This window comes from Danio rerio, chromosome 15 (assembly GCF_052040795.2).
Source record: "Danio rerio strain M-AB ecotype USA chromosome 15, GRCz13ab, whole genome shotgun sequence".
Classification (NCBI taxonomy): domain Eukaryota; kingdom Metazoa; phylum Chordata; class Actinopteri; order Cypriniformes; family Danionidae; genus Danio; species Danio rerio.
Genome location: NC_141035.1, coordinates 24,817,374 through 24,838,186, shown reverse-complemented (window position 1 = coordinate 24,838,186; position 20,813 = coordinate 24,817,374). Strand labels below are relative to the sequence as shown.

At 35.3% G+C, this 20,813-nt stretch overlaps 1 protein-coding gene across 3 annotated transcripts; it reads left to right on the top strand.

Moving 5' to 3' along the window:
* Positions 1 to 4,654: 4,654 nt before the first annotated feature.
* scn3b (sodium channel, voltage-gated, type III, beta) lies at positions 4,655 to 20,547 on the top strand. 3 transcript variants are annotated; one of them, XM_087283158.1, is made up of 8 exons: positions 4,684 to 4,948; positions 5,271 to 5,374; positions 9,180 to 9,349; positions 9,483 to 9,717; positions 12,934 to 13,072; positions 16,400 to 16,480; positions 18,462 to 19,098; positions 19,152 to 20,547. In XM_087283158.1, the coding sequence occupies exons 1-6, from the start codon at positions 4,935 to 4,937 to the stop codon at positions 16,461 to 16,463; spliced, it is 726 nt and encodes a 241-aa protein (XP_087139284.1). In that variant the 5' UTR covers positions 4,684 to 4,934; the 3' UTR covers positions 16,464 to 16,480; positions 18,462 to 19,098; positions 19,152 to 20,547.
* Positions 20,548 to 20,813: the final 266 nt, after the last annotated feature.

Genomic DNA, 20,813 nt, shown 5'->3' with positions numbered 1-20,813 from the left:
CGCTGCGGCCAGGGTTCTGACCAAAACCAGCAAATCAGGGCACATCAAACCTGTCCTCAGGTCTTTACACTGGCTCACAGTTGCATTCAGAATAAATTTTAAAGTATTATTACTGGTCTATAAATCACTATTATGTTATTATATTATTTATTTATATATTCTGCAGAAAGTCCTATTTGCTTTATTTCAGCTAGAATAAAAGCAGTTTTTAATTTTTTTAAAACCATTTTAAGGACAAAATTATTAGCCCCTTTAAGCTATTTTTCTCGATAGTCTACAAAACAAACATCACAATAACTTGCCTAATTACCCTAACCTGCCTAGTTAACCTAATTAACCTAGTTAAGCCTTTAAATGTCACTTCAAGCTGTATAGTGTCTTGAAAAATATCTAGTCAAATTTTATTTACTGTCATCAAGGCAAAGATAAAGAAATGAGGTATTAGAAATGAGTAATTAAAACTGTTATGTTTAGAAATGTGTTGGAAAAAATCTCTCCATTAGAAATTAGGAAACACAATAAACAGGGGGGCTAATAATTCAGGTGGACAAATAATTCTGACCTCAACTGTATATACACACACACACACATATATATATATATATATATATATATATATATATATATATATATATATATATATATATATATATATATATATATGTTTTTCTTTTGCGCATGTTTATAGATTAGAAATCTTCTGGCACAGACACAATGGTCTGTGTGTCACGTAGAAATAATTTCTAGGTCTGTGAGCTTTCTTTTCCTGTGCGCTCGGCATAATAAAGCAGCCATAATCCCAATGATGAAATCTGTAATCCTTAACTCTGACCTTAGTTTTAAGCTTCACTAGGTTCCTATACATTAATACTTTGGCCAGATTAAATCGTTGACTTTCTCATTGCAAGATTAGACACCAATCTTACGTTTGTGTTCGCATCCAAGCAGGAATCTAATCCAAACAAATTATCTAGTCAGTAAAAAGGAAAAAAAGGAGGATTCATTTTATCTGTGTCGAAGAGCAATACAGATGTGAATGTACACTTAAGCATATGCCTATATAAGCCATCATGAGTGTGAACATGTAGTGTAACATATGCATTCCAGACCATGTAGATTAGTGGGATGTACGGAAAACATGTTTATAATAAATCTCAGATGTTTTATATTATGTGTTTGTTTGTTCTTGCATGCTCTATACCTGCTGTATTGTGTAAATCAGGGGGATTTAAATTTTTTAGATGCAACAGACCCCCAAATATTATCATAATAATTGATTGACATTTAGTGAATAACATTTTAGACACACTAGTATCTGTTTTTATTATTTTTATCTTTTTTTTTACATATGTCCATCTAAACAAAGAGAGCAGAACGTGTCAATTTCAGACCAACTGTGGTGTTTGGTTTGTGAATAAATCTATTTTTCAACAATTCATTTGAGCCATTGATTCAATGAGTCCCGAATGAACATAATTTGCTTTCTGAATAAATCTATTTTTGAAGGAATCATCCGAGCCAGTGATTCAATTAATCACTCATGAACATAATTAGTGGTTGGTTTTTGTATAAATCTATTTTTAAACGAATGAATCACTCATGAACATAATCAGAGGTGCTTTTTTTGAGTAAATCTATTTTTGAACAAATCATCTAAGCCAACGATTCAATGAGTCACTTGTGAATCAATTGATGGTTGACTTTTAACTAAATCTGTTTTTGAACAAATCATTTGAGCCAACGATACGAGTCATTCATGAACTTAACTGCTGTCTCAACCATTAAAGGGATAGTTCACCCAAAAATAAAAATACATTATCATTTACTCTTCTTCCAATTGATCCAGACCTGTTCAACTTAATTTCTTCTGTTACAATGTTGGGGAAAAACAGCCATTGATCTTCGTAGCATTTTTTGTTGCACTATTGATGTCAATGTTTTTCCAATGTTCCAATATCTTGTTTTAAGTTCAATTAAAGAAAGTAATTTATAAGTGTTTGGAACCAATTGAGTAAATGGTGAGGAAATGTTATTTTTTAGTGAACTTTAAGACAGGGACTGATACTGGCAGTTTAAGTGTTATATTTATCTATCATTAAATTCGAAGACCAGCACAAAACTACTACACACACTCAGCAAAGCATCCTTTAGTAGCCATTAATAAGGAAAATGCCCAAAAAGATAAATGAGATATTTTTGTCAATATCACACACCCCTAGACTGTAAGCTTTAAACTTTAAACTGCATTACAAGTTTTAATTTCAACATAGTGCACATTATTCAAGCTCAACATGGCATTTCAAATATGTCAGTTTCTTCAGTAGTCATCATCCATGTGGTGACTGCAGAAAAGAAAGGTTATATTTGTCGTGACTCATGTAATAATTGCAGTAATTGCGATAAAGCTTTTTCCCCCGACCATGCGTAGGATAAGTAGGACCAGTGTGTGGGTTTAAAAGATGAAATGCTGTTCTAGAGCAGAGACAATTGAAGCACACAGTTGATGATGTGCTGCTCTGACCACTTTGATGGATGTTGTTTATGAGGAGAGAGGAGAGGATGGACGTTAGTGAACAACTCACTGATCTGTGCTAAATGTGTGGGCTTCATATCTGTCTCTTTCTGTTGCTCCATTTGCCAGGACATGAAGACTCCACTGCCACCTATGAACAAATCACACATCAGGCATGGGTGGCTTTACAATTATCCAGAATAGGGAAGACTGTTAAGAGTGAATAGTTCTCACTTATGTATTTTGGTTATAGCTGTTAAGAATATAAAACAAAAATCTAAACAACAGTAGTAAATTGTAATGCTATATCTGTTTAGTAATGTGTCTACTTTTATGAAGTGACAATAATCCCGCAGACACACAATGTGATAAGACATTAATATTAGGTTAGATTTAAGTTGAGATGTCAGGTATGTCCCATATATGTCAGAAACATATATGTCCACGTATATGCCTGAAACATGTCCCCTACAAGAATAACATTACCCATATATAGCACATGTAGAGCACATATATGTCTACATATATGCCAGCAACATATATGTCCCATATATGTCAGAAACAAATATGTCCACATATATGCAAGAAACATATGTCCACATATATGCCAGAAACATATATGTCCCTTTTATGTCAGAAACATATATGTCCACATACATGTATATGCCAGAAACATACATATGTTTATCATATATGTAATACACATATATGTCCTATATATCTCAGAAACATATATGTCCACAGGCAAGCAAGAATTATATGTCCGTGATATGTCAGAAACAAATATGTTTAAATATATGCCAGAAACCTATATGTTCATATATGTAAAACACATATATGTCCCGTGTATGTCAGAAACATAGTACAAAATGAAAATGTAAAACAAATATATGTCCACAAATATGCCAGAAACATATCGTCACTTTAGAATTATAAGGTTCTATCTGAGAGTTTTGTCAAAATTGAGTTATTGACATATTCTTATTATTGACATATTCTTATTAAATGAGAACTTATTTACATTATAAGATGTTTTTTCATAACGTGTTTACATTTTAAGATGTCCTATTTAAAAAACAACAAATGTTACACACATACTGTTTGCTATGGAATGCAAAAAGCTCAATATCTCAAAATCATTCAAAACATAGGTAGAACCTTATAATTCCTAGGTGACGATATGTCCACAAATATGCAAGAAACATATATGTCCCATGTCAGAAACATAAATGTCCACATATGTAAAAAAAAAAAAACACCTACATGTCCCATATATGTCAGAAACATAAATGTCCACATATTTGCCAATAAAAAGTGGCAGTTATATTTATTTAATACGTGGAAAAAAATTACTTCATTATAGAAAGTGAGTTTTACTACAGTAAACAGGTGTGTTGAGCCTAATTGGCTCATTCAGAACTCAAATGGCTATGCCTGTCTTTACAATACAGTGTAATACTGCTAGTTTATACAACTCTGCAAATTTTCCTCAGTCCACATAGCAGGAGTGATTTCTTTGTTTTTGTGTTGTGATGAGTGCTGTTGATTGACTTAGGGACAACATACGTCAACCAGATAGTAGAGATGGCTCTGGTTAACTCTTGAGTTAAGTTTAGAACTCTCAATAAAATATTGTGACTTATAATATACTCAAACATTTGCTCGCGCAGGCAGGTGATGTTACTTATACACCCTAAACTTAAACTTTTTAAACTAACTTATTCTGACAAAACATGTTGTCTTGAACTACTTTTTATTGCATTTTTACAGTGTTTTTGCATTTTCTTAACGTTGAGGTAATAAAAGAAACTTATATGAGGCATATATAAAGTGCTTTGTGGAATTTTAAACTGAAAAAAATAAACTATTTCGAATCGCAAATTCCAAAGGAGCCAAACGCTAAAAGGTAACATTCTGAAATATAAGACACTTTATTTTGGAATGCAATATCGTAATAAACTAGTTTAAAATTATAATATTTAAAATAGGTTTAATTTCAACATAGCACTTATGAAAAAAAACCCTAAACATATGCGCTTTAGTTTGTCAGTGAAACAAGTTTGAATTCGAGTCATTTCTTTACTTTGTAAAGACCAGTTTAAAAGTAGACCCAGCAGCGCATGCGCACTGAGCACGTCTGTCATGAGTAAGTGGCTACTTGGTAAGAAAACAAAGGCAAGCGTCTCTGTTCTCTCCAGCTGCTGAGGTTTGGCGATGGAGCAGCTGTACTATTTATGATGTGGATGCAGAAGAAAACCCTCCCTCCGTCACTGACATCTTGTGAAACAGCTCGTTTTGGATTCACCGGATTTCTATATTAAGCACGAATTTTCCACAGGAATCGTTAAGATCCACAGGTCTTTTGATTGTCGAGCGTCGCCATGGAGCAGCAGCGTCAGCTTTTAGTTTGACGCGCTCGCGGATGTTTGTATCTCGGTAAGAAAGCTCAAACCTTCTTTTGGGAAACATCATAAAAATGTTCCTTCTGCCCACCAAACATACATGAAATATCAGCTCCGGGTTGTTCCATTCACAGTTTTGTGATGTGTGTTAGTGTTGTAAACAGTTGTTGTAAATAGTAAGTGATTGACAACCGCGTGTTTTCGGACGCTGTCCGTGGTTCTGAATCCTCAATCTATAAGTCACGTGGATCTAAATGTTGCATGTATATATGTATACTAATAAACATAGGCTTTAAATCTAGGCTTTATTTCTTTTACATAAGCTTTTTTTTTTCTTTTTTTCACTGTACTATCAGGAAGGCTGGAGTGAGTCTGAGACGCCGCCCTGTTGTTAGAACTCCCAGCATGGAAACTCACGGGAGGCTTGTATTGCATTTGCTATTGCTGTTCATATTCGCTGGTAAGTGTATTGATTTTTTAAATGTTGGATTTAAATGATAGCCTGAAAAATGGCTTCACGTAATAGACATTTTTGTAATAAAAAAAAATAAAGAAAGAAAACAGTATAAATTAATAATTATGTAGTTTTATTAAATGATGATTTTTCCAGCATTTTCCAATTTTTTTTATTTTTTTTCTATTTATTTTACAACATAATGCTATAGTATTTAAACTATGTTTTTATACAAATTCATGTTTTCCAAAGACACCATTCTTTGGCATTAAGGATCATTTATACAGAAACCATTTAGACAACTTTGTAGATCAGAGCATTAGCACAGGCAGTGTCTGAGGTTGGGCTGGGCGATATGGCAAAAATGCAATCTTGATAATCATTTTACATATTGAACGATAACAATATGAAGAGTTCAGATGCAAAAGCGTCTAAATACTGTGTGAAATTTCTTTTAATAATTTAATGAGCATTTTTCTCTATCTCCTATGTTTACGTCAGTTATTCCACTTTAAAGGCAACGAAAAACACCTATTCATCACCAAATAAGTAAAATTGCTGATCCTGCACACAAGAGCCTGAGAAAAATGTTCATTTAAACTGAAAATTTTAGATGGTGTTTGGAGGTTTTTGCATCTGACCTTTTCATATATATTTCTATATAAGTTCTTAATGCTTCTAGATTTAAAAGAGTACCCCAATAATGACTAAAGCCACCAAAATTAGAGAGTCCAATAAATTAAATAACATTTCCACTCAATAAGTTTTCAGTGGCCAATCTCTAATATTAACACACTTTTAGACTCCCATTGTTGCACATTGCTGCAGTGTAATTGGCTCTTAGATCAATAATTTTATTGTGATTTAATATCAAATAATTTATTGATCAAGCCCTAGTTTGAGGTATGTTTTTTTGCACATTATGAGTCACAAATGTGGCATTTCAACAAAAATACAGTTTTTCCATACAGAGATGGCACTGATTCAGATGTAAACAGCATCATAAGTGTCACTGACTCACACTGCCTCTCAGTCTGCTGTTATCAGAATAATATGTTTAGAAATAGATTTAGCATTGTATTTCATCTGCCACTAAGTTTGCAGCCTTTGACCAGTAGCGAAGTATGTCACAACTAGTCATTATACATTGTCTGTGCTTATGGGCTGGACAGCTACATTTGGTGTTTCCATTGGCCCATATGACCCTTCAAACAGAAAAGGCGCGATCAGTGTTGACAGCTTGTGCTTGAGGCTGCGAGTTATGTAAGATGGCCTCTATTTCAACAATGGCAGGGAGGTTATGTTCACCATCGAGCAAACACTCCAGAACAATCTTCACATCGCCGAGGCATCACCCTGGCCTCTGCTCTGTTCATGTTCCGGCATGTTCCCGCTTTCAGTATTAAGCATGTGCCTATGAGATATGTTTTTGCCTGACCAGGAGACAGTGTGCTCTGAGCTCTTTCTGGAATTTGGAGCTCGTAATGTATAATGATCTTTCTCTCTCTCCCTTTCTGTCTCTGTTTCTTATGCTTTGGTGCTCCTATGGGAAATCTCTGCCTCAGATTTAATTGACCTCCATTAAGTATGTGCAGTTTTTGGAAAAGGTGTTAGGCTTACATTTTAAAGGCCAAGTAAGATTCAATTGTTATGTAAGACATACAGTTAAAGTCTGAATTATTAGCCCCCCTGTTTGTTTTATTCCCCAATTTCTGTTTAACGGAGAGAGTTTTTTAAAACACATTTCTAAACATAATAGTTTAATAAATCATTTCTAATAACTGATTTTTTTTTTTTTTTTTTTGCCATCATGACAGTAAATAATATTTGACTAGATATTTTTCAAGACACTTCTATACAGCTTAAAGTGACATTTGAAGGCTTAACTAGGTTAATTAGGTTAACTAGGCTGGTAAGGGTAATTAGGCAAGTTATTGTATAATGATGGTTTGTGTTCTGTAGACTATTGATAAAATATATAGCTTAAAGGAGCTAATAATCTTGACCTTAAAACATTTTTTTTAATTAAAAACTGCTTTTACTCTAGCCAAAATAAAACAAATAAGACTTTCTCCAGAAGAAAAAATATTATCAGACATATTGTGAAAATTTCCTTGCTCTGTTAAACATAATTTGGAAAATATAAAAAAAAAAGGGGGGGGTAGTTGGGCTAATAACTCTTACTTCAACTGTAGATGGACGGATGGATGGGTGGATGGATGGATGGATAGTTTAATTGTTAAGGAAATTCAGACATCTAAAGCATAAGAAACACAACAAACTTAAAGAAACATAAACCTTATTTAAATTATTACTCTATTCCAATGCCATATATCTACATTAAAATAAATAATAAAAATATCATAGTAAATACCAATTACTTTTCAAATGAAGACATTAAAGTTTTTCTCACCTGCTTTGGCACAATTCTTGATTGAAATTTTTAGTTTTCAAAACAATAAGTGTAGACCCCTGAACAATTAGCTTATTGTTCACGTCAGTGTCATGTCTTATTGATTTAAGAAAATCGCAAATGCTTTGGCACATGTCTGCAAACAGCAAGTACAATTTTCTGTAGTTTGGACAAAAAAACGGATTGCATGTGGCCTGTTGATCAAAACTAGTAAGTCAATTCCCATTTAAACTGTCAAACTCTTCACAGCTTCTCAGTCATTTTTCATTGTGTAAGCCATCACATTCAAAACTGTTAATTCAATTATCAAACATTTGTATATGCACGTTAACATCAAAGTATCAAATGTTGACATTGTTTGTCTGCTAAATTGGTAAATGACCTTAGTTGCAATACAATTTGTGTATCTATTCATCATATCTAGTACCAAATATATCGATTACCCACAGCACAATCACTACATTCAAAGTCCTGAACTGTAGCAAAATGCTTATGGAAACGCAATTGGAAGAAGTGGAATCTCTGACAAGGCAAACAAGAGCGACAGAATGTAGACCAAGAATATTTTATCATGGATGATATTTTGTAGTTTTTTTGTGTATTCGTGGTAACATAGGAAATATGAAATATACAATACAGTAATTGGACAAGCAGTATTGCACTTTGCGTGTAATACATTTGTACACAAATAAATGTACTGTATGGATACAATTGTGTTATGTACTGTTCACTCTTTTCAACAAATATCAGACTTTTTTAAACCTTAACTTCCATGGTTGACCGTCATGGTGAAAAAACAGCTAATCATTTTGAGCAGTGTGGCTCACATAATGACAAATACACTTTATGTTTTGGTGGCCTTGGCCAAATTACTGACATGATAACTAGGTTTTGAAGCATGAATTAAACGTTTTGGATGGGTAACTACATTTTGCAGACATGGAATAAAGTTCTGAAATTCCATTAAACAGTTTTGAGATTTGTACTCAGTTTTGAGAATGTTAAGACTGTTTTGAAGAATGTGGCAAAGCAATTGAGAAAAACTGTAAATAAGTCAAGGCTTTCAACACTAGGGGTTGAAGGTAAAAAAGACAGACAGACAGACAGACAGACAGACAGACAGACAGACAGACAGACAGACAGACAGACAGATAGAAAGATAGATAGATAGATAGATAGATAGATAGATAGATAGATAGATAGATAGATAGATAGATAGATAGATAGATAGATAGATAGATAGATAGATAGATAGATAGATAGATAGACAGATAGATAGACAGATAGATAGACAGATAGATAGATAGACAGATTTCTAACTGAGATAAATTTAAATGGCATCTTTGTGATGGGTTATGAATGTGGCAATATGTGATAATCCTCTCTGTGTTTTCTCAGTGGTGGAGGTCAGGCTGGTGTGTGTGGATGTGCCATCAGACGGCGAGGCCATTGTAGGCAAAGTTAAGAAGTTAACCTGCATCTACTGCATGAAACGAGAGGAAATCCTGGCTACCACCAAAGTGGAGTGGTTTTACAAGGGCCAAGATAAAAACAAAACTAGAACACTTGTGAGTGATCATCTCTTAGATTTTAAGTGTGTGTGTGTGTGTGTGTGTGTGTGCGTGTGTGTGTGTGTGTGTGTGTGTGTGTGTGTGTTTAATACATAAATATTTCTGACACATAATCATATCCACTACACAGATCTATCTGTATGACGGCGAGCCGCAGGAGCCGAAGGATGTAGATGAGCAATGGAAAGGTCGGGTAACATGGACGGGCAGTAAGGACATGCAGGACGTCTCCATTAGCATCCTAAATGTCACTTTAAACGACACTGGCACATACGAATGTGAAGTAACTCGCTTCTTTGAGTTTGATTCATTCAAGCTTTCCGCCAACAAGAACATCAGAATCAATCTGAAGGTAAACATGCGAGGTAAGTCAACACAACACACACCGCTACACACTTCTCAGTTTGTCAGGATGTATTGGATTACCCCATCTCTGCAGTGTGCTTTGGATGGTTGCACTGCAGGCCATTTTCAAACATGCTGTAACCCTAAAATCAGCCCTTCATTATGGTTCATTATGTGCCTTGACATGCTCATTGTGTCGTTCTAGTAATGGTGTGCTTTGTTCTGTTTTATTGTTATTTAAGCTTTCTTATTGGAAGGCAGGGAGTTGTTTTCAGGGCTATATCTAAACAACCACTTACCTGTCAATCTGTTGTGGGGGGTAATGTAAAGATTCTGGTTTGTATTCTAGTCTCTGAATGCCTGAGATTGCTGAGAATGCAGAGAACTTGCTCTCGCTTTAATCAAATATACTTTGTCTAATGTATATTTGTCTATACTTAACCATGCAAGCGCATGCATTATCTCTATCTGTGAGTGCTCTCAGTTTGCAGATAGAAATATTCAACGTTGTATTTAAGTGGTGGCTTTAGATAATATTTTCAATCACAAATAGCCTTCCAGACCCACAAACTTAAAGTACAACTACTTTTACATTCCATGCCATATTTAGATGTTGACTGCAGTGCATGAGACATACACTGTAAAAATAAGGTTTCATTATTAGTTATTAACATATTGCTAATTTAATATGTCACATGTGCTGCACTAACATTATTACAGTGGTTCTCATCTTTTAAAACATATTGTTCCAGTTTAATACAGCCAGTGGATGCATTTTGAATACACTCATATCAATGTGAGTGGGCTTCTGATCTAAAGAGTGAAGCTGAGGATCGCACAACCACTCTGCTTTTTTGAACACAATCTCTTATATTTCATATAACCTTTGAGCCTTGTTGTCTTTCAGAGGAAAGTTGATATAAAATGTCTGGGAATGATTGTATTATGGACTGATTATTTACTGTAATGCGTCTTCTTGGACAGGCATTAAGGGGTTGGTTCATGAAGAAAAAGAAATTGAACATTCTGTTATGAATTAGTTACTCAAACCCATGTCATTACAACCCCATGAGACCTCTGAGATATTGGAACACAAATTAAGATTATTTTAGATGAAATCAGAGAGCTTCCCCCTCCTCCATAGTCAGCAATGGTCCTAAGACACTTAAAGTCTAGAAAAAGAACCATAAATGTTGTTTTTGGAGTTTCGTATGATTACAGTTTAACCACTGAAGTCCCATGGAATGTTTTGACAATAAATTGTGTTCCTTTTCTGGACTTTTGATGACTGTTAGGGTTTATGGAGAATGGGGGAACTCTCTGATTTCATTTAAAATATCTTAATTTGTGTTCTGAAGACAAACAAAGGTCTTTCACCTCAAAATTATCATTTTGGGGTGAAATAGCCCTTTAAGGTTTATTTTTCCATCCATTTATACCTAATAAACTACTGACTAAACAAATGACTTTAACATAGGCTCATTCTGAAAACATAGACCTATATACATTTCTGGAGAAGTACGTATGGCTGCATTTCGTCTTTAGAACGAGCGCTCTGGGCGGTATGATGCCGTTCCTTTTCATGCTTACCAGCTGGCCGCTTACCTCCATAAGGACCGCTTTCCTGCAGTTACCATTTTGTCCAGTGGCTTGCGATGTACGACGGCGGATTTGAGACATAGAGAGGAGTTCACCACAATGACGGGGTTTGAGTCTGCGAAGAACGGTGTCAGAAAGCGGGTAAGACAATAACAGAAGCCAAAAAAAAAAAGTTAATAACAGGGTGATAATGTGGTAAAATCTGAAAACATGGTAAAAATCAGGCAAGGGATTTTCTTTTTTTGGACTGCTTTTGAAAATTGCCGATTGGGTTTAGAGAAGTGGGCGGGCGCTGGTCAATCATTGCTTTTTAAAACACTATTGGTTGGGTTTAGGGAAGGAGGAGGGTAGATCAGACGATCAGTCAGTCATTCATTTATTTAGTCAGTCAGTCAGGCGACAGCGGCCTCTGGTGGATTTACGTGGAAAATGCATGCGTAAATGGCACTTGCGAGAAAAATATGAGATCTCAAAAAGTGTACACAGCGGCCTCTGGTGGATTGCAAAACTGCAAAAAAGCATTCCTCCTTGGAAGCATTTGGTGCTCTCCCGAAATGTATATAGCGGTACATTTTCAGAATGAGCCTGGGTTGAATGACTTACATCTAAAGAGGCCATATAATGCTGTGTAATGTTTTTCATTAGTTAATCTATTTATGCATGTACAAATTCTACAGAGCTGCATACTCATACCCCATTTTCACGAATGTTTAGTTTACACAGTTTTCCTATAGATTTTTAAGCTGTTTTCTGGTCTCTATAACTTAACTGGATAGCGTTTTCAGTTTTGAGTTGAATTTGGTCCTATGAAAACAATGCATTGATCAACGACAAGAAATTTTGCTTAATATAATCATTTTAGATTTTAGCATAGTGCTGCCCAAAGCATGCAATAAAATAAAAAGGAAGAATTAAGGCTTTAGTCAGTTACAGCTCAAACTGATTAAGTAAAAGCAATGTCATTGTTAACTGTTTTTGCTTACAGAAGTCTCGAAAGCTGAAACTAGCAAATTTGGTAAGGGCTGTTACATTTCCATCTTGCACTTGAACGAGTGTTTTCAGACAGACTGGCAAAAGAGGTTCTGCAATAATATGCACTATGTACTGCATATTATTAAAAATGTGTTTTTAGGTTTATCCTAGAAACAAAAAATAGCATCATATGGCCACTTTCAAATAAAGTAAACTCTACCTAATAATAAACACAGTTCATTTTGATTCTTTACATATTATCTATAAATGCTAGTGCAGTTTTGTGCATTTGTTCATATAACAAAAAATGTTTTTAAAAAAGACATAAAGAAAGCTGAAACTGTTATATGACACTAGTTGCATTGCAAATGTTTCACAAGGATGCAAAGCATGATCTGCATTTCTTAAGCGACTTATAGCTGCACACGTTTTACTAGCGCATTTAGATCCTGTTAACCTGAAATGGCTTCAGTATCTCTCCTAGTGAATCAAAGCGGTGCGGCTATAATTTCACTTGCCCACTCATGCATTGTGCACTCTTGTCCTCATTTCTAGTACACTTGAGATTTTCGTCACTTTCTGGATGAAGTCATTACACGGCATCAGTCTGACAGACGTCCTCTGATTGCTCAACTGATTGCTCAAATTCCCTCTCATTTTCCCAGCGAGTGCAGACATCACGGCGCTGTACTCTGAGATCATGATGTATGTGCTGCTGGTGTTCCTCACCTTCTGGCTGCTGGTGGAGATGGTCTACTGCTACAGGAAGATCTCCAAATCTGACGAGCAAGCACAGGACACTGCGTGAGTATAGCATTTTTGCAATATTTATGCTAATAACAATAATGATAGTTATCAATGGTAAAAAAAAGTGCTAGTTCACCCACAGATGCAATCTGAGAGCTCTCTCATTCACCATAGAAAGCAATTCCCGTCTCGTTCAAAGTCCAGAAAAATACCAAAAACATCCTTACAACACACATATGCCTAAGGGGTTCAATGGGAACATCCTGGGATTTTTAACGACCACAGAGAGTCGGGACCTCGGTTTAACGTCTCATCCGAAAGACAGCGCTCACTGAGCAGTATAGCGTCCCCGTCACTATACTGGGGCATTAGGACCCACACAGACCGCAGGTTGGGCGCCCCCTGCTGGCCTCACTAACACCACTTCCGGGAGCAACCTAGCTTTCCCATGTGGTCTCCCATCCAGGTACTGACCGGGCGCAGCCCTGCTTAGCTTCAGTGGGCGACCATGTGAGAGTTGCAGAGAGCTAGCTGCCGGCTATTATTATAATATTCCAAACAAATAACTGAAGGCATATGCATGGTCTGTTTTGGGGGGCTTTTGAACGAGTCTGGAACTTTGCTGTTTGTGGAGGATGAGGAAGCTCTCAGATTTCACCTAAAACATCTTAACTTGTGTTCTGAAGATGAACAAAGGTCTCAGAAGTACTCGGGAGTAATTAACAGTAGAATTGAAATTTTTGGGTGAACTAACATTTTAACATTGTAAAACATACTCAATTAATCAAATTGAGGAGAAAACAATAGTAGCATGCTAAATAAATACAAATCGTTTTAACATACAAAATAATGGTAAAAACACTTCAAACACATTTTAGATATGTGAAACAGCTTGTCAGTAACAAATAAAACAACATTTAAAATATCAAACCAGTTTAAACTTTGATCCAGTTCTGTTAAAGAAATGCAACAGATTCAAGTACTATTTAATCCATTTCTAGTTCTCTTTTAATGTTTAAAGATCAGAAGCTTCGAATTGTAATAATGGCCTTTTAAATGGCCTTCACTTTAGTTAATAAGATTGCATATTAAAGCATACAATATTTTGAAATGGGATTGGCGAAGACAAAAAAAAAAAAGACAACTGCATGATCTTTGATTGAAATGCCTTTTTATGTCCACACCATGCACAATACAGTATATCACATTAGCAAAAATGATCAATGTCATGTTAACTAAGCCGACTAACAAATGCATAAATGTCAATAAGTGAAAGGGGTAGAAGTGAAATAACACAAACAGGCAATAATAAAAATAATAATTATCACTAAATGATTTGACTTTGTATTTTTCCACAATTTTAACTGTTTGAGATATTATAATATTAGTGGTGTCTTAGCCTTACAAGCACTGTATTTTTCTCTGCTACTGCAGCATGTAATCAACAAATTGCTTACTTTATATAGATATGAAAACATGTAGATAACGTTTGTTCTGACTATCAGGCCCGATTAATCCGCCAAAAAAGATCAACTAATCAACCTCTAAATTATATGATAATGTTATTGTAGGCATATCGAGGATCTTTTTGACAGGTGGACAAAACATGTTCTTGCACAACTATAACGTTCAATCATTAGTGATGAATTTTCTACTTTATTCTAGAGATTGGTTTGTTTTCCTGGAAGATAGACTATCATGACACGCAAATATAGCCATCCATCCATGCCCACACACATACACACACACATGGATAATGAGTGCTTTAAAAGCGTGCATTACTGTGAGCCCATCAGTCATGTAGTGCAGATGGTAAATAAAGCAGTGGCCCGTCAGGCTTACCTACATCTAAATCAATACTCATTGATCTCTTACTGTCATATGACACAACAGTGGGTAATTTTTTAAACCTCTCTTCTCTTCTGGCTCCTTCTTTACCATGGTTTAATTTGTTGTCAGTCATTTCTTGTTGATTTGTTTGTCAGTTATTTATTTAAATTTGTGATTATATTGATGTCCTCACTCTGCCAGCAGATGTAAACATGAAGATCTCTAAACTTCTAAATCACTCAATATTCAGTCATTAAGTAATATAGAGATAGCTCAGCCAAAAAGATGGAAATTGTCATCCTGATCTGTTTTTTTTTTCATTTTTTTTTTATATATATAATTATATTGCTTTATTTTTGTATTGCGCCTTTAAAAGTAGCATCTCAAGGCACTTTACAGACATAAAATGTACAGCAGTAAAAGACACAAGGATGAATGCAAAAAAAGTAATAAAATAGTAATAAAAAAAGATGAAAAACAATAATAGTAAAAGATCTAAAATAATATAAAAGTCAAATTAAAGCTACCCTAAAAAAGTCAGTTTTAAGAGATTATTTAAACTCTAGACTTCTGCGTTGAGAATATCAGAGGGTAAAGAGTTTCACAATTTCACAATGCCTGGCCTCCCATAGATTTTAGCCGCATTGACCGAGCAGTTAAAAGACCAGCATCAGACGAGCGTAAAGCACGTCTAGGAGTGTATAGCATTAAAAGCTCAAATAAAAATTGTACGCAAGCATGAAGATTTTAAAATCAGTTCGAAACTGACAGGAAGCCAGTGAATTTTGTACAAATTGTAACTTGTTTAGGGTAGCGTTTGGAAGTCCAGCCAGTAAAGGGTTACAATAGTCAATATGGGAAAATTTAAGCTGTTTATGAATTTTTCAGCAACAGAAAAGGGAAGCATGGGACGAAGTTTGGCAATGTTTCGCAGATGAAAAAAATGACGTGAAGAATCTTTGCGCAGAGCTATTTCCATGATTTTGTGATTGATTGCAATGTTTCTTGGGAGAGCACAATACTTTTCAGGAGAATGGAAATATTTTATATATTTGATGGACAATCAAAATTTATATCAGAAGAGAAAAGTTTCACAAGGAAATGCAATTGAATTTAATACTTTTACAAGAGTTAATTTTTTTTCTAAAAGAATGCTGTACATTTGCAATAACAACATACTTTTGTGAGAAATTACAAATATTTTAAGAGAGAACGCAAAGTTTTTTCATGGCGAAATACTTTTGAGAGATTCCAAAAGTTTACGTTTTGTATCATGTAACATCAATAAATAATTTAAAATAAGTTAGTTTCCCTGATAAATCTAAGAGCTAGATGAGTCTCCCAACAATTACAATACTCAAAAAAGCATAATGAATCAAGAGATAGGTTTACTTTTGTGTTTCTAATAATACCAGTCAGGTTTGGTAGATCACGGTAATCTTTTTGGCTGAACTATTCCTCTAAAGTGTTGATGGTAGTTGCTGTCCCAACTGCTGCTTTGCTGAAGAGGCCTCGACTCTTTTGCATTTTTCTTTTGTACCTATGTGTCTACAGGACAGACTACTTAGCCATTCCCTCTGAAAATAAAGAAAACCCGGGCCCTGCTGTAACGGAATAAAAGTCACTCACCATACGGTATTTTTGAATTTACCACATTAGAACCATCATCAACAGTTTCCCACTCATCCCGAGTAGCTGACTAGAACCCTCCACCATCGCTGTCTGTTTCTGCCTTTCCTCATCCTCTCTTAACATGCTCATCCACTGGAGCTCATCCTCTCCTCTGTTCATATCTGTCCAGCAATTACTGTACTAACCTCTGCTGACCTCTCCAGATAATTCAATGAGAGCTGAAGTACAGCAGCGCTAATGCTGGGGTCAGGGTTTGTTCTCTTTGTAAATCCCCTCGATCAATGATTTTTACATTGTTTAAAGTGATTTGGAATATGAGAATGCACAGATAGCTGTGATATGATGTGGATCCATTCATCATTTCCTTCTTCTTTCTTTTTTGAATTCTGTGCAGTTTCCTGCAATGTTATCTGATATGCTTAACCAGAACTGGAGTGATTTGTAATTTGAGGTGGACTTTTTTTGTTAGGAGAGATTGCTTAACATCCTCCTACGATGGAGCACAGAGTAGATTGTCCAAGAAATATGGTTTAAATGGCGTGGAAGTGCATTTATTACTGCAATTATAAAAGCTGCACTAATTCTTAACTGAAATAATGTGTGTGCATAACATAATGCAACGGATATGATGCAAAAATTAGAGACCCCTTTAGAGATTCTCTGTTTTTCTGGTTTACTGGATTTGTTTGGTATGTGTTTGAGTAATTTGTTTACATTTGTCTTATTATACAAAGGTCTGAAAACACTTTTTTTAAAGCTAGCTTTTTTAAATATAAATAACAGCTGGTCAGGATAACAAAGGTTCTCACTTGTTCCTATGCTACAAATACACCAAGTATTATTTGCTTAACTCTTCTGATGGTTAGAATTTGAAAACCATACTGACTAGGTAGTATATACATTCCACTCACTGGCCACTTTATTAGGTACACCTTACCAGCACTGTGTTGAGCAAACTTTTGCCTTCAGAACTGCCTTAATCCTTCGTGGCATAGATTCAACAAGGTACTGGAAATATTCCTAAAAATTTTTGGTCCATATTCACATGATAGTATCGTAGAGTTGCTGCAGGTTTGTCGGCTGCACATCCGTGATGCAAATTCTGACCCTACCATCCGAATGTTGCAGCAGAAATCGAGACTCATCAGACCAGGCAACGTTTTTCCAATCTTCTATTATCCAATTTTGGTGAGTCTGTGCGAATTGTAGCCTCAGTTTCCTGTTCTTAGCTGACAGGAGTGGCACCCGGTGTGGTCTTTTGCTGCTGTAGCCCATCTGACTCAAGGTTCAACGTGTTACGCATTCAGAAATGCTCTTCTGCATACAACGGTTGTAATGGGTGATTATTTGAGTTACTGTTGCCTTTCTATCAGCTCGAACCAGTCTGGCCATTCTCCTCTGACCTCTGGCATCAACGAGACATTTGCCCCCATGGATATTTTCTCTTTTTTGGACCATCAGCAGTTTATGAAATACTCAGACCAGTCCGTCTGGCACCAACAACCATGCCATGTCCAAAGTCACTTAAATCACCTCTCTTCTCTATTCTGACTCTCATTTTTAACTGAAGCTGATCGACTTGACTATGTCTACATGTCTAAATGCATTGAATGGCTGCCATGTGATCGGCTGATTAGAAATTTGCGTTAATGAGCAGTTGGACAGGTGTTTCTAATAAAGCGGCCAGTGAGTACACACACACACACGCACGCACGCACGCACGCACGCACACACACACACACACATATATATATATATTGTGTTATCATTACATTACATTTATTAAGTAATTTGATTACTGCACTGTTCCTTAAATAATTTTAAAGTATGTCATCAAATGCAAATGATTTTTCTACATACACCTGGCTTTTTGGTATACACACAAATCTGAAATAAAAGTTCAGTTGCAATGATTTATTTTATTTTATTTTATTTTTGGTACAAATCTGCCAGCTAATCAAACCTAAAAACCTCTCTTTTCCAGGTACTGACAACTTTTATTAACCGGTTTATAAAGAGCAGGCTCTTATCCTGCCCTCCAAAATCTCTCCAAGAGCTGCTCTGAGAAACCAGGAAACCTGCCAAATCAAATCCCTGTTGTCTTGATAATGTGACGTGTGGAAGAAACTCTGGACTGGTTCATTATCTTGCGCTGTCTCAGCGGAGGTTAATCTCAGACTGACTAGGATTTTTATGTGTCTGTCCTCAACTCTCGCCTTAGCAGAGACACAAGAGCTGAAGAGCTATCATACTGCCTACACACGCACTTTTCTAAATCACTGTCATCACGATTCCCACCTGAGCCTTTCCCTCTTTGTTATACGCTGTTCTTACTCTTTTGATAGAATTAGACGAAACTTGGTTTTTATTGTCGTGTTTTCTATACAAGGATTCTCAATATAGTATTTTGTGTTATTTATTTGAAAAGATGCTTAAAGTCAATCAGCTATTTGCAACTTTGCGATTAATAATAAGTGAAACTGTGGTATGTAAATGAGGAAATATTGTGTACAGTTGCGAATGGTTTTTGTGCGATTGAATGCATGGGCCAGATTTACTAACAGCGCAATGATTTTGTTGACATTAAAGGGATATTTTCACTCAAAATGATATATATATATATATATATATATATATATATATATATATATATATATATATATATATATTACACACACACACACACACACACAACAGTTTTGTCTGGTTCTTGACTCTGATTGGCTGATAGCCGATTACTCCGCCGACATACAGCAACAAAAAGAGGACACTCTACAGTTTTACAAACATTTCTGCTGTTAGACAACATAATGTACTTTTTAGTGCCTATTTCTAATTATTTATAATTTCTAAGATATAGTGCATTAGCGGCCATTAGCCTGTCATTGAGCAAAGACAGTTGACGATGTTTATGCACAAGATGGTGACAGAGACCGCATAATAAGCCCTAAGAGAAAACATTGTAATTTCAAACTACAGCTGATCAAATTACTATTAAAAGAAGTAGAAATAAGACAAGCAATGCAACTCAGTTTCCTCCGCGATCCTGCTTTCTAGCCGAAACGCCTGTCAGAATATGAGTGCTGTGAGCATGTTAAGAGAGGGTCTGTTCAAATAAAATAACAATTCCCAATGAATTGGGAATTCCCAACTAATTTACAAACTGCAATTATTTAATGTAAATAAAAATAGTGACAAGATAAGATTGATTGATTGTGAATAAATGAACAAAAAAAAAAAAATTGACAATACAATTGACAATAAAAATCAAGCTTAAAATCTTTGTGACCAGCCTGACTGCTAATTATACCATCATTTAACCGCCCCAAAAAATGCAAGGGTGGGGTGGGTACACATTTTATGCCTAACATGTTGGATTCATTGCTGTAGCTGCTGGAAGAATACTTAGAACAGAAAGCATGTGTTGTAGAGAGACTTACAGTACAATCTATTACTTGGATTATGGGAAAATACATAATTCTAACATATTGATTACCAAACCACATAATATTTCATGTGAGCTGCTTTTGGTCTAAGTTCTATAATTTTCCTATCATTAGTGGAAGCATCTGCAGAAAGCTTCTCTGTTTAGTAAATGTGGCCCATGGTGTCATTGCATTTGCAGAAAGGTTGCATTTTGAACGATCTTGCAGCAATGATATAATTATGACATTCTTTGACTGGATTCGACAGCAGTTTTATCCACATTGCAGCCTTTTGTTTTTGTTCAGCGATATTCAGATCTATATATACATTTTTAAAATATTTTTTTTCATTTCAGATAGACTGATATGTTGACAGTACCAACAAAATCTAATTATTTGTTAGAATAACAACTGACTACATGTTCGTGTTTACTTTATTCTACTGTTGCTTTTATGAATTTCTAGAGTGGGATTTTATAATCTTTTTCTCCAGTGGTGCAGGCTTGTCTCACTGTTAACTTAGCCTTTTGCACTGTTTTATATAGGTCATTGCCAGCTTGCTCTACCCTGTTATGATGGAGCTGATCATCACTTGTCAAAGCTTGTCTTGTATAATAAACCAGACAATGCATTCAAAATACAAAAGATTGACTTCGTGTTAATCTTGGCTATACACTTGAAATTGGTTAGACTTCACAAACATGTAATAACTACCAACATGTACTTATATAAGTAGGGTTAAGTAGCCTACTTTTTAGGATAACACTGTATAATAAAGTGTTGCCTTATACATGCAGTCACTAAATAGTTTGCATACAATTAGATAATAAATATTTAATACTCCAAATAAGCAAAGCTGTTTTATCAGCAAGTGGTCTTTGTCTCCCTCTGTAGTTCATGCTCTGTAACTA

Excerpts from the sequence above, each read along its gene's own strand:
- scn3b (XM_087283158.1), top strand. Across the intron at positions 9,350-9,482 it reads AAAACAAAACTAGAACACTT|ATCTATCTGTATGACGGCGA; the intron begins GTGAGTGATCAT and ends TCCACTACACAG. Across the intron at positions 13,073-16,399 it reads GAGCAAGCACAGGACACTGC|GACAGACTACTTAGCCATTC; the intron begins GTGAGTATAGCA and ends ATGTGTCTACAG.